Genomic DNA, 11,087 nt, shown 5'->3' with positions numbered 1-11,087 from the left:
AAAGTGATTATTGCCCAAAAAGTAAAAAAAGACAAAGAAAACAGCGAAAACTGAAGGACATTACTTAAAGGGATGTAAGTATTTAACGACTTCAGATATAATTATAAATTCACTTTTTCAGCTCAAGTACACTATTTATCTTTCTCAAGGATTTTACGTTTTAAAAATTATAAATTTTTATTTATTTAGGTTTCAAGTTTCAAAATTTTTTCCAAATTTATGCGTTAGCGTAATGCAGGCATTCACAAAATGACAGTCTCAACCCTGTTAAATGCAGAGAGCGTTAACGTTCGCCTCCTTATACTAGACAGTCAACTGCAGCCTCGCGCTCTTGTCCGCGGCGCTCGAGTCAGCAGATAAACTCTAATTTTCATGAATTTAACATTCTAGGCCCATTTTCGGAACTATATGTTCTTATAGGAAAAAATCTCAGCTTTCATTTAAAAAAATAAAAAATAAAAAAAATCGTGTCTTTCTTCCAAAAAAAGTCATTTTTATTTTTAACTTTGAGTTTTTTGAATCAAAATTTTTTTTTTTTTAAATGCATTTTACCAATCGAAAGGGCATAAAAAAACATATCGAAACTGATATTCATAAATTTTTTTTATTCATTTAATTATCTGAAAAAAATTGTTTAATGAAACGGGCCCCCAAAACTTTCACCCCCTCCCCCTCCTCAAATATTGGAGCAAATGGAAAAATTTTTCTACCAAATATTACCACCTAATAGGGCTACAAATGCCCCGAGTTTAAACATAATTGGAGAAAAAATTTTTTTTAGCTTGATCACTTCATATGAAATCCCCCATATATGATTTTTAATTTTGACTTTGATTCGATTTTATTTGTGGATTAAAACAATTCAATCATTGATGCGTTTTAGAGTTATCTTGGTCAACTAAAATTGGCACAATCGAAAGAAGACTCTGTTCAGACAGTACAACAGGGTAGACCTTTATTGTACCACATCCACTTTCCCCTTCGTCGACCGATTCCGCTACTTACTGACATATGGTTCAATAATCAAGTATATTGCACTGGTCCTCGTGGTGAGTATTATACCATTCGAGAAATATTATACCACGCGAGAAAAATTCATGTTTTCTATATAGTCCAAAGGGATGTTTTTCTGGAAGAAAATAAATTGTCTTTCTACGTCAATTGTAGTTTAAATGATCCAACGTTTCATTTGTCTTTTCAGCGGTAGGATCGGTTGTTACTTCCATTGTGCTGGAGCATATTCTATATCCGCTACAAGTAATACCACTTTCGCAGAACTTTTCTGCTAATGTTCATCCGTCGCAGAGTACAGAAACTTATCATCCGGGATTTAATATACCGGAAACACATACGATGAGACCATTTTTCACGATATGGACCACTCAATCGAGCCGTCATCCTACTGGATCGAAGAAACTCGCCACGCAACGCTCGACAACAACTGAACGTATCAATCTTTCTGACGGGATCGATAAAAATATATTTTTAACTCCTAATATTCCTCAAATTCGACCTCAAATCCAATTTAAACCTCAACCTCAACTCCAATCTCAACCTCAACCTCAATTTAATCAAAATAATGGCGATTGTGGGCGTACTATTAACATTAACGAAATTAATCCGTTGATCTCTAAAGGAAGGAAAACATCGCCCGGACAGTGGCCGTGGTTAGTGGCTCTCTTCGTCGTGAAAATCGAATTTGAATTTCAGTGTGCCGGCTCTCTCGTGACCAACAGACACGTTATAACAGGTATGTTGAAAAAAAGGACATGCCTCAAATATACATCCAATATTCTGTTATAACGATCTTCTATCCCGTTTCTCTTTTCTCTTTCTTTTATTTTACTTTAACAAGATACTGCCATTATCTTCTGCAATACAAATACTAATGATATTACTAATAAATATAAACGCTATGTGATATAAGTTCTTCTTTTTGAACTATTCAGATATATAGCTGCTTTATTATCATCTGATATATTCTCAAAGTTTTAAATTTTTCTATACGTAATGGGATCTTAAATTACATGTTTATACATACATGTTAACATTGCTTATGATTTACCACATATTACTATTTGTTCTTCCATCTGTCTTCGTGATGGATGGATCTATTGAAATGATCCAGGATAATATTTGATTATTTTGTTTAACCCTGCTGTCCTGTTCGAATTTACTATATGGTTGTACTGTTCGGGTCAAAATGACCCGACTTGTTATTTTATATATTTACGGGGATATAAGAACTATTTATATATTTACGGGGAAATGGAATATTGTAAATTTTATTATTGAAAATTTGAACGTAAATTATAAAAAAAATATATAAAAACTTATATCCATAAAAAATAATTAAAGAACATGTTTTTTTATTAGTATTTGGTACACTTAGAACAAAAATAATTTGAGTGTAACTTACAAATATGTTTCTTGCAATTGTTACACAAAATGTTAGTTTTATTGTTATTGTTTGATGGGCAAAATTTACATCAAGCACGTTTAATAATATTAGTCGCCTCAGTAGACATTGAAACAACGGTTTCATTTGCTTCTCGCATTTTCTTTAGAATATTACGCGACTCCTCAGATTTTGGAATTTATTTTCTGGATATAATATGTGCACTTATAAGAGACTTGCCAAGTTATTCCAAAAATAATTTTCTTTTATTAAATTTGTTTTCATTCAAGGTTTATTGAAATCCACAAGATAAATGCATGTTATGCGGAAATATCGAGCATATTGTAAAATACAATTATTGGCCAACGATTTGTTTTTCTCTTGCAACTATACGTACCTACAAGCTGGTGAGGAGTATCAACAACTCCTTTGGTTGTCTCATAATCCAATATAATTTGCGATTTTTTGTCCTCTCTATTATTAATTGCTTTGTCACGATGCAAGATGCTCATGAAAACGTTTTTATTCTTTTTTAGAATATAATTTATTACTGTGGTATCTTTTGTGAAATAAAAGGAAGAACTATAGATATTTTTATTATTCATTTGTGGAAGTTTCAACTTATTTTTTCTTATAGTACCTAGCATCGTAATTTTTCTTTTTAAAAGCAACTGTCTCAAGATATAAGAAGTAAAGAAATTATCGCATGTAACATTATGTGCTCTCAGATCACTACTAAGCTCATACAATTCGCATAACCTGATTTCTTCTTCTCTCTCTAGAATTTTTGTCCGGATAAATTTGTAATTTCAAAACATATGAAATTTTACTGTCACATAGAATTCAAATTTTAATTCCATATTTTGCTTGTTTAGTGAGTATACTGGGTTAGTAAAAAGTCCCTGAAATATTTCGAAAACATTTCCGAAAGAAATGTTTCATATAAAAGTTGCAAAGTTTTAAATGATCTATTTACTGATCTGGTCAGTCTGACCTTGAGTGACGTCGCCAAGGTCAGGTCAAGGTCAACTTTGCTTTTTTAAATAGAAATATATTTTTTATTACGGAATTTTATTCTACGTAGAAAAACAAACAACTTTTCTTCGAGAAATTTTTTCATACAACCCCTATTTTTTAAGATATTTGCGAAAATATCTACAAAATTATTGGTTTCAATAATTTCTTACTCTAACTTTATCAACTTTATCGAAAAATAGTAAAAGGTAAAAATTGCTTATTTTTGTATCATAGAGTTCTAAGAATTTTTTCAGAATTTTTTATTAACTTTATAGTACTTCAAAAAAATCCAAGAAAATGCAGTACTAAAAAGTTAATAAAAAATTCTGAAAAAATTCTTAGAGCTCTAAGAAAAAAAGATAAGCAATTTTTATCTCTTGCCATTTTTCGACAAAGTTGATAGAATTCGAGTAAGAAATTATTGAAATCAATAATTTTGTAGATATTTCTGCAAATATCTTAAAAAATAGGGGTTGTATAAAAAAATTAAAAAGAAAGTTGTTTGTTTTTCTACGTAAAATATAATTCCGTAATAAAAAACATATTTCTATTTAAAAAAGCAAAGTTAACCTTCACCTGATCTTGGCGACGTCACTCAAGGTCAGACTGACTAGATCAGTGAATAGATCATTTAAGACTTTACAACTTTTGTATGAAATATTTCTTTCGGAAATATTTTCGAGATATTTTACCGGTCCAGAACTTTTTATTCACCCTGTATATTGTTTGAAAGGACAGAGACTACGAAATCCTATCAGTTGTTTGTCTACAGTTACATTTTCTGCAGAATAATATAATTTTGAAAGAACCTCTACTCATTTTTCCCAAATATTTTTAATAGGAGCAAGTTTGTCGGCATGTCTTCTTTCTTTTCTCGTAAATTTATCGTCAAAACAGATGACCCGGGATACCATAGAAAAAGTTTCAAGTGACATTGTTGCTCTAAAAATATTTCGACCAGTTTCTTTATCCCACAAACTCTTCGTTGCTTCACCATATGATTTATAGACTTCAGCCAACAACAAAAGACCAATATAAGTTTGGAACGTGTCAACATTTAAATCCTACCATTTTAAACTCGTTGACCCTCAATATTAGTCATTTTTATGATTTCATTTTGAATTGTAATACAAAGTACGATCTGAAATGCAGTTTTAATCACTTGATTCTTGCATATGCATATCTAGTAATTCGTAGAGTGTTCCTTATTATGTTTCCTGCGGATAGACGACCATGCTGTTGAAAGGGAATAAACATCCATTGTATTCTATTGTCTTTTGAAGGAATATATTGCATAGTCTTCGTAGTTTGTTCCATGTTTGCGGCGTCATCATCGGACTATTTAATTTCAGACTTTCTATTTGTGTGATTTTCATATTCTGAAATAGACTCTTCACCATCAGACGCTTTTGCTTGTAGTTCAGCTTAACTCAAATACTGACGTCTTATCATGGATGATGCAAAATGCAGATTGAATTATTAGCGCACTACGCGAGTAATTTTATAAACTCAGGATATAAACAGGCATAAATTTGTAGCAACTTGTAGTGACAATGTTCGTTTCGTACGTATACGCGCGAACTTATCACGAGACGAGGCCGCGTCTTTTTGATATCATTTAATAAATTGAAAGCATTAGTATAACTCAAAGAAATAAAATAATTAATATTTAATAAAATTAGATATTACATAACCTATGATATTATATGAATAATATAATAAAGCAATAAGAAAGAATTGTTTTTTTTTATAATCAAACTTTTTTGAAACTGTCCTTGAAGATAAATGTGCTGGAAAACACATTGGTATACTATAATATAATAACTCTTATTCAACCTAATAATGCTATTTTCTATTATAAAACATTAAATTTTAACTGGAATTATTAAAATATCAATTTCTTTCTATCGGATCATACTGACCCGAACATCATATATTGCGACGTCATTTCTTACCGACCGCAAAGGCGTCGGCAAATTTCTGCCGGTCTCCGACGCATGACCATGCGAAAACGCGAAAGGTTGGGCGCCAGGTACGGAAAAGGCCGCACCACGAAGCGAAAGTCGCGAAACGAAATCGAAAAGAAAATCGACCAATTATTGGTCGTGTCGAGGAGATCGTACGGGACCGGTACCTCCAGCGTAGTTTGAGTCGGAGACAGGATGGGTTCCTGTGGACGTCGGGAGAGAAATCAGAATCGAAAAATCACGAAAAAATTTGGCGGTATCAGTCATTTTATTATTTCGGAACTCGCACGTCCCGATAATGCTCGCGGTACACAAACCCGAGATCTCAACGCTCGTGCGACCAGCCGCGAGGGAGTTTGCGGAGGCCGAGGTTCGGTTGCCGACGGTAGAAGCTCGTAACCCGAGGGCGGTCTCTCGGTCGCAGAAATTCGCGGCCGCTCCGCGGACGAGACGATATTACGCGAGACGACACTCTGAATAGATAGGAGGTCTTACAAGATTCGGCAGCTCACCCTCCGCGGTAACCTGGCTGTGGCCGTCTTTTCTGGCGTGATCCTGCACTCGGCGGTCTTCCCTTCGGTCCCGGCGGCTCTCTCACTCCTCCACTCTCTCTCGTTCGCTCGCTCTCACTCTCCTTCTCGCTCTCGCACCAACGCTCCCTTTCTTCCTCTCTCTCTCTGACACTAACTCGCTCGCGGTATCTTGAGGCAATATACTTTATTGCCACGTGGCTCGCGGGTTCGCGTGGTCGCTTTGATGTTCAGCGCAAGATTGAGGAATCGGTCTCTCATCGGTCTCGGGATCATCGATCCGCCTCTCGTCTTTGCTGTCATCTTGCCCTCGCCTGGTCCACAGTTCCTCGTCGAGATTCGAAATTCCGGTAGCGGTTATTGTTATTGTCCCGAGATATCAATTATCTCGAGACACTCTCGATTTCGATAATGTACCTCATGGTCTTGATTCGAGGTACATTATTGCTTCTCACCGGTATCCTCTATTAGGCGGTATCGTTCTCTGGTTTCAGCTGTGCGGGCCTCTGACCCCTTACCACCGCACCCGCCAAACGTCAAGCTGAAACGTAAATATAGCGGCGGTATCGGAGCTCGGTGTAACGGTGACAATTATCGTGTTGCCGAATATTCGTGAGCGAACAAATATTTCGGCACGCGATAGAAGATCCCAGGACATTCTATATTCGATAACGATCGAATATTCGAGAATGATTGTTAGTTGGTGTGAGCAAAATTATGAGAGCGATTACTTGAGCGGTAGCGGCGGTGGTGTGGTCGATGACCCTTCATCTCACGTCGTCCTTAGGTTCCTCCTGTTTAGATGGTCGGCAAAGGGGAACCTGGGGGCACAAAGCTCGGAGACGCGATGACCAACCTATCTGCTCCTCATTTCTCCGAAATTCCTAACAGGTGGTGAGAACACGTATACGGACGATAAAGACGCGAGACGCGATAACGGAAATATTCGCGAAGGCGCGTCTTACACTATGACGGACGCCTACACGGCTGCCACGTTACAGTATATAACAATTAAAAATTTTAGGAAAAAAGGAAAAAATTGTAACGATCCGAACATCGATCATTACGAAAAACAGTACAAAGACAAAATAGAGACACCAAAGAACATCGCGCAAAAACAACACGCAAAAACATACAAACAAAGAGACCGCCAATCATCCACGGTAGACAGCGAATCAAGCGAGATTCGCAAATATAAAGCGTCGCGAATTCTATATCGAAATCAGAAACCGATCCGCTCTCGAGATACCGATTTCCAGAGAGATCCGAACCTCCGATATCGAGTAAGATTACTGAACCATCTTCTCGAATACCATTTCTGGCAGATTTCTGTTCGCGGATACGCGACAGAAGTCACTCCGCCGTCGACTCACGAATACGTGACATCGACATTGTTCCAAAGACTGTTCCTGACAGATTTCTGTTCGCGGATACGCGACAGGAATCACTTCGCCGTCGGTTCACGAATACGTGACATCGACACTGTTTAATTAGATCGCTCCTGGCAGACTTACATTCGCAGATACGCGACAGGAGTCACTCCGCCATCAATTCACGAATATGTGATACTGACCCTGTTCTGAATACCGTTCCTGGTGGATTCCCGTTCGCGAATACGCGACAGGAATCGCTCCGCCATGGGCTCACGAATATGTGACGTCAATACTAAAGTATGTTTGATAAGAGCGTGTACGGCAAAACTTTTTCCTCGAAACCGTTAGAGGGGGGATATGAACGCGAGCCAATAGCGGGGCCCTTTTCCCAAGATGCTTTGTCTAGAAAGCCTTAGTTATCGTTTGACTTTCGTTCCAAAAAGGCGTATTTCAACATGAGTGTCGCGTACGCATCACGTTACGAAGCTGTGTTTCTATGTTCGCATCCGAAAGGACCAAAAATGTCGCCGGAGCGGCTGCTAAGTATATGAAGAAGTCTAAGGCGTTTGTGAGTAAGTGGGTGAAACGTTATTCCGAGGTCAAAAACGTTGATGATTTGCCGGATCGTGGCTCTGCGCAGAAAACGACGAAAAAGGAGGACAAAATGATTTTACGGGTGTTTGAGAAGAATCCTTGTTTATCATTGCGTGGCGGGCAAGCGGTTTTACTTAAAAAAGGTCTAAATATATCATGTCATACTATAAGAAGACGTTTACTGGCTCATAAAGTGAAATTTCGAAGCACGATACCGAAACCGTTGCTGTCTGAAAAACACGTCGAAAAAAGACTTGCTTGGGCAAAAGAAAATTTGGACCACTATTGGGGCAACTATTGGGGCTATTGGGGTAATTTTTTCAGATGAAGCTTCGTTTTGGGCAAAGTCTTCTATCAGACGTGTCTGGTCTACCCAGGCCAATAGACTCATCGAGCGGACCGTTAAACATCCGGTAAAGGTGCACGTCTGGGGCTGTTTCTCAAAACAGGGATTTGGCACTTTACACATCTTTACACAAAATTTGGATGCTGCTAAAATGGTCCAAATATATGAGAGAGCTTTATTACCATCTGCCCAAAGGTGGTTTACGAGGAAAAATGAAAATTGGCTACTGCAAGAGGACAATGATCCGAAACATCGGAGTAGACTTTGTACTGCGTGGAAACAAGAAAATGACGTTGACGTACTGGATTGGCCTTCACAGTCGCCAGATGCAAATCCAATTGAAAATGTTTGGGCGCTTATAAAGTTTAAGCTCCGAGGAAAGAAAATATGGACCGTCAAGCAGTTAATTCGACAGATTCGATTTATATGGAAATCTTTGTCTGAAGATTATGCTGTAAAATTAGTAGAAAGTATGCCTCGGAGATGCCAGTCAATTATTGATAATGGAGGCGACTGGACAGTTTATTAATAATAAAGCATCGCAGTCTATATCATGCATAATGTGTACAAATGTTTTCAATTTATGTATTATCCTAAGTTTTTGAGTTTTGCCGTACACGCTCTTATCAAACATACTGTATTTCGTATACCGATCCTCGTAGACTTCCGCTCACGAATACGCGACAGGAGTCACTCCGCCGTCGGCTCACGGATTCGTGACACCTACACTGAGCTAAATACCGTAATCCGTAAGATTCCACGGCCACCGAAAATACTAGAATCACTCCGCCGGAAGGTCTTTTTAACGCGACCTTCACATCGTTAACTGAATCTCGACCTCGCGTTAAAGCGAGCGAGATCACACCGATATCGAGTCGCAGTGTGCGAACTCATTTCCGTAGCGTTGAAGCCTCGCTCCGTTGCAGCGCAGCTTCGACACCATACTGATCCGCGACAGGATCACACCGCCGTCGACTCGCAAGAAGGCGAGCCGGCCTTCGAATTACTAGAGACCGCACTCGGGAAACGAGATCGGGATCACTCCGCTACCGCGGCGCTCCAAGACCAACAAAGCCAACTAAGGCTCCGCGCACACAGACGAACTACCGAAGCAGCCTCTGTCTGCACGCACCGAATATTTGATCTACTAGAGACATTATTGCAGCCGAGTTACCGCTACTGAGGCGATCCACCGAACGCAGCTCCGCTATAATACCGCTTATACCGTGCTACATCGCATAGCAGCTGATAAAGATATTGTCAACCGGTATTTAACCCTTTCAGAGGCAGCGTGCCTCTACATGGCACACATAGTTTTATGCGGTTTTTGTTCTCTTTTTTTGCAAATAAGGCAAGAGGAGTCGCTTTTTTGCAATTTTAAGACTCTTGATTAGTTTCTTAACATACTGCTATACTTTTTTAAACAAATTTTTCGATATTGCAATTTTTATAAATAATTGCAAAATGAAAAATGAAGGTTTTTTTTATTTTAATTGGTCCACGGTTACAAAAATCTCATATATTGAGTGCGATATATGCTACCCGAAGTATTTTTGCCTCCTGATCACGATTCTGTAGTCAGAATTGCATTATCACTTTTCAGTCTTCAGCAAATCGCTAAATAACCTCAAATTCTTCATTGTTATGAAGACTTGTTGAAGACTGAGGAGTGATGGAGCAATTTTGACCACAGGTTCGTGATTAGAAGACAAAAATATTTTGAATAATATATATCGCATTTATAAAACAGACATTTTGAGGTTAGAACAGATTATGGGCCCCCAAAAAGATGTTATTATGCGACATATGTAATTCAATATTCTTTTGCCTCCCGATCACGAATACGCAGTCAGAATTGCTTCATCGCCTTTCAGTCTTCAGGAAATTATTGAAGATCCTGAAACTCTCATTTTTCTAAAGATTTGATATTAAAAAGTGATAGAGCAATGTTGACAGCATATTCGTGATCAGGAGGTAAAATAAATCGAATTGCTTGTATCACATGTATAAAACAGGAAGCAAAAGTACTTTAGTATATATTGCACGGAATACTTATTTTGTATTCCTATGTTATTAAATTTGTGAAAAAAGTTTGCTCTTGTACAAAATATAAAAAAAATGAATTTCAGGCAAAACGTTGTACTCAGACATCTATGAATGTACCATTTTGAGTATATATACATGTATTGTTTGAAAAGTAAGGTTGCTGATCCCCCTAATTATATAAAAATTGTATAAAAAAGTTGACTGTACAATTGATATTAGAAGTTATTTTGATAAACATAATTTTGATTTTAATTTTTTTTTGCATTTTGATAAATATAATCGGCTATTATTTTCAATATTGCGCTTTCTTGAGCTGGAGCTCTAAGATATCGTTTATCAAGTTGCTATATTTTTTCTGCAAACAACATGGAGTTTGTAGATATCTCTGAGGATCCTGACTCAGATGGTTCCGACTTTGAGTCTGAAATGGATGTGTAACGGCCTTACGTTACGTGCGGGATAGTCTTAGCCGGTATGGTCCGGGTTTCGTGTGTGAAATGAAAACCAGTGGTATAGGTGATAATAATTTGGAACTATATTCTAATCTCAAAGCTATTTACAATTATTTACAGGCGACGTTACGCCGTTGGTGCGTGGTCGCGTTTTTGCTCTCGTCGGGAGCCGTTGTTGTCGTCTCGCGATCAGCTGCGAGCGTCGAGGCGCGCGAGCGGCCGGCGGGACGCGGTCGGAATTGTTTCCGGATACACTATTGTTCGTCGTTCGGATTTCGTTGCCTCATCGGCTTTAATCTGTTTATTTATCCTGGTCTTTCCTTGCTGGTTTAAAGGCGCTCGTTGTCGCCGTTATCTTACGCCC

At 37.9% G+C, this 11,087-nt stretch overlaps 1 protein-coding gene across 1 annotated transcript in view; it reads left to right on the top strand.

The window, feature by feature from the left end:
- Positions 1 to 11,087, top strand: part of LOC116849892 (serine protease gd-like) — a 183,610-nt gene that overhangs the window by 2,984 nt on the left and 169,539 nt on the right. The window contains exons 2-3 of the mRNA XM_032827519.1: positions 884 to 1,049; positions 1,202 to 1,750. Of these exons, the coding sequence (XP_032683410.1) occupies positions 884 to 1,049; positions 1,202 to 1,750 (715 nt within the window). The remainder of the gene's footprint in view (positions 1 to 883; positions 1,050 to 1,201; positions 1,751 to 11,087) is intronic.

This window comes from Odontomachus brunneus, unplaced genomic scaffold, assembly GCF_010583005.1.
Source record: "Odontomachus brunneus isolate Ranch 3 - 2012 unplaced genomic scaffold, Obru_v1 Obru_scaffold_127, whole genome shotgun sequence".
NCBI classification, from domain to species: Eukaryota; Metazoa; Arthropoda; class Insecta; order Hymenoptera; family Formicidae; genus Odontomachus; species Odontomachus brunneus.
Note: the sequence above shows the minus strand (reverse complement) of the source record. Positions and strands in the feature narration are given on the sequence as shown.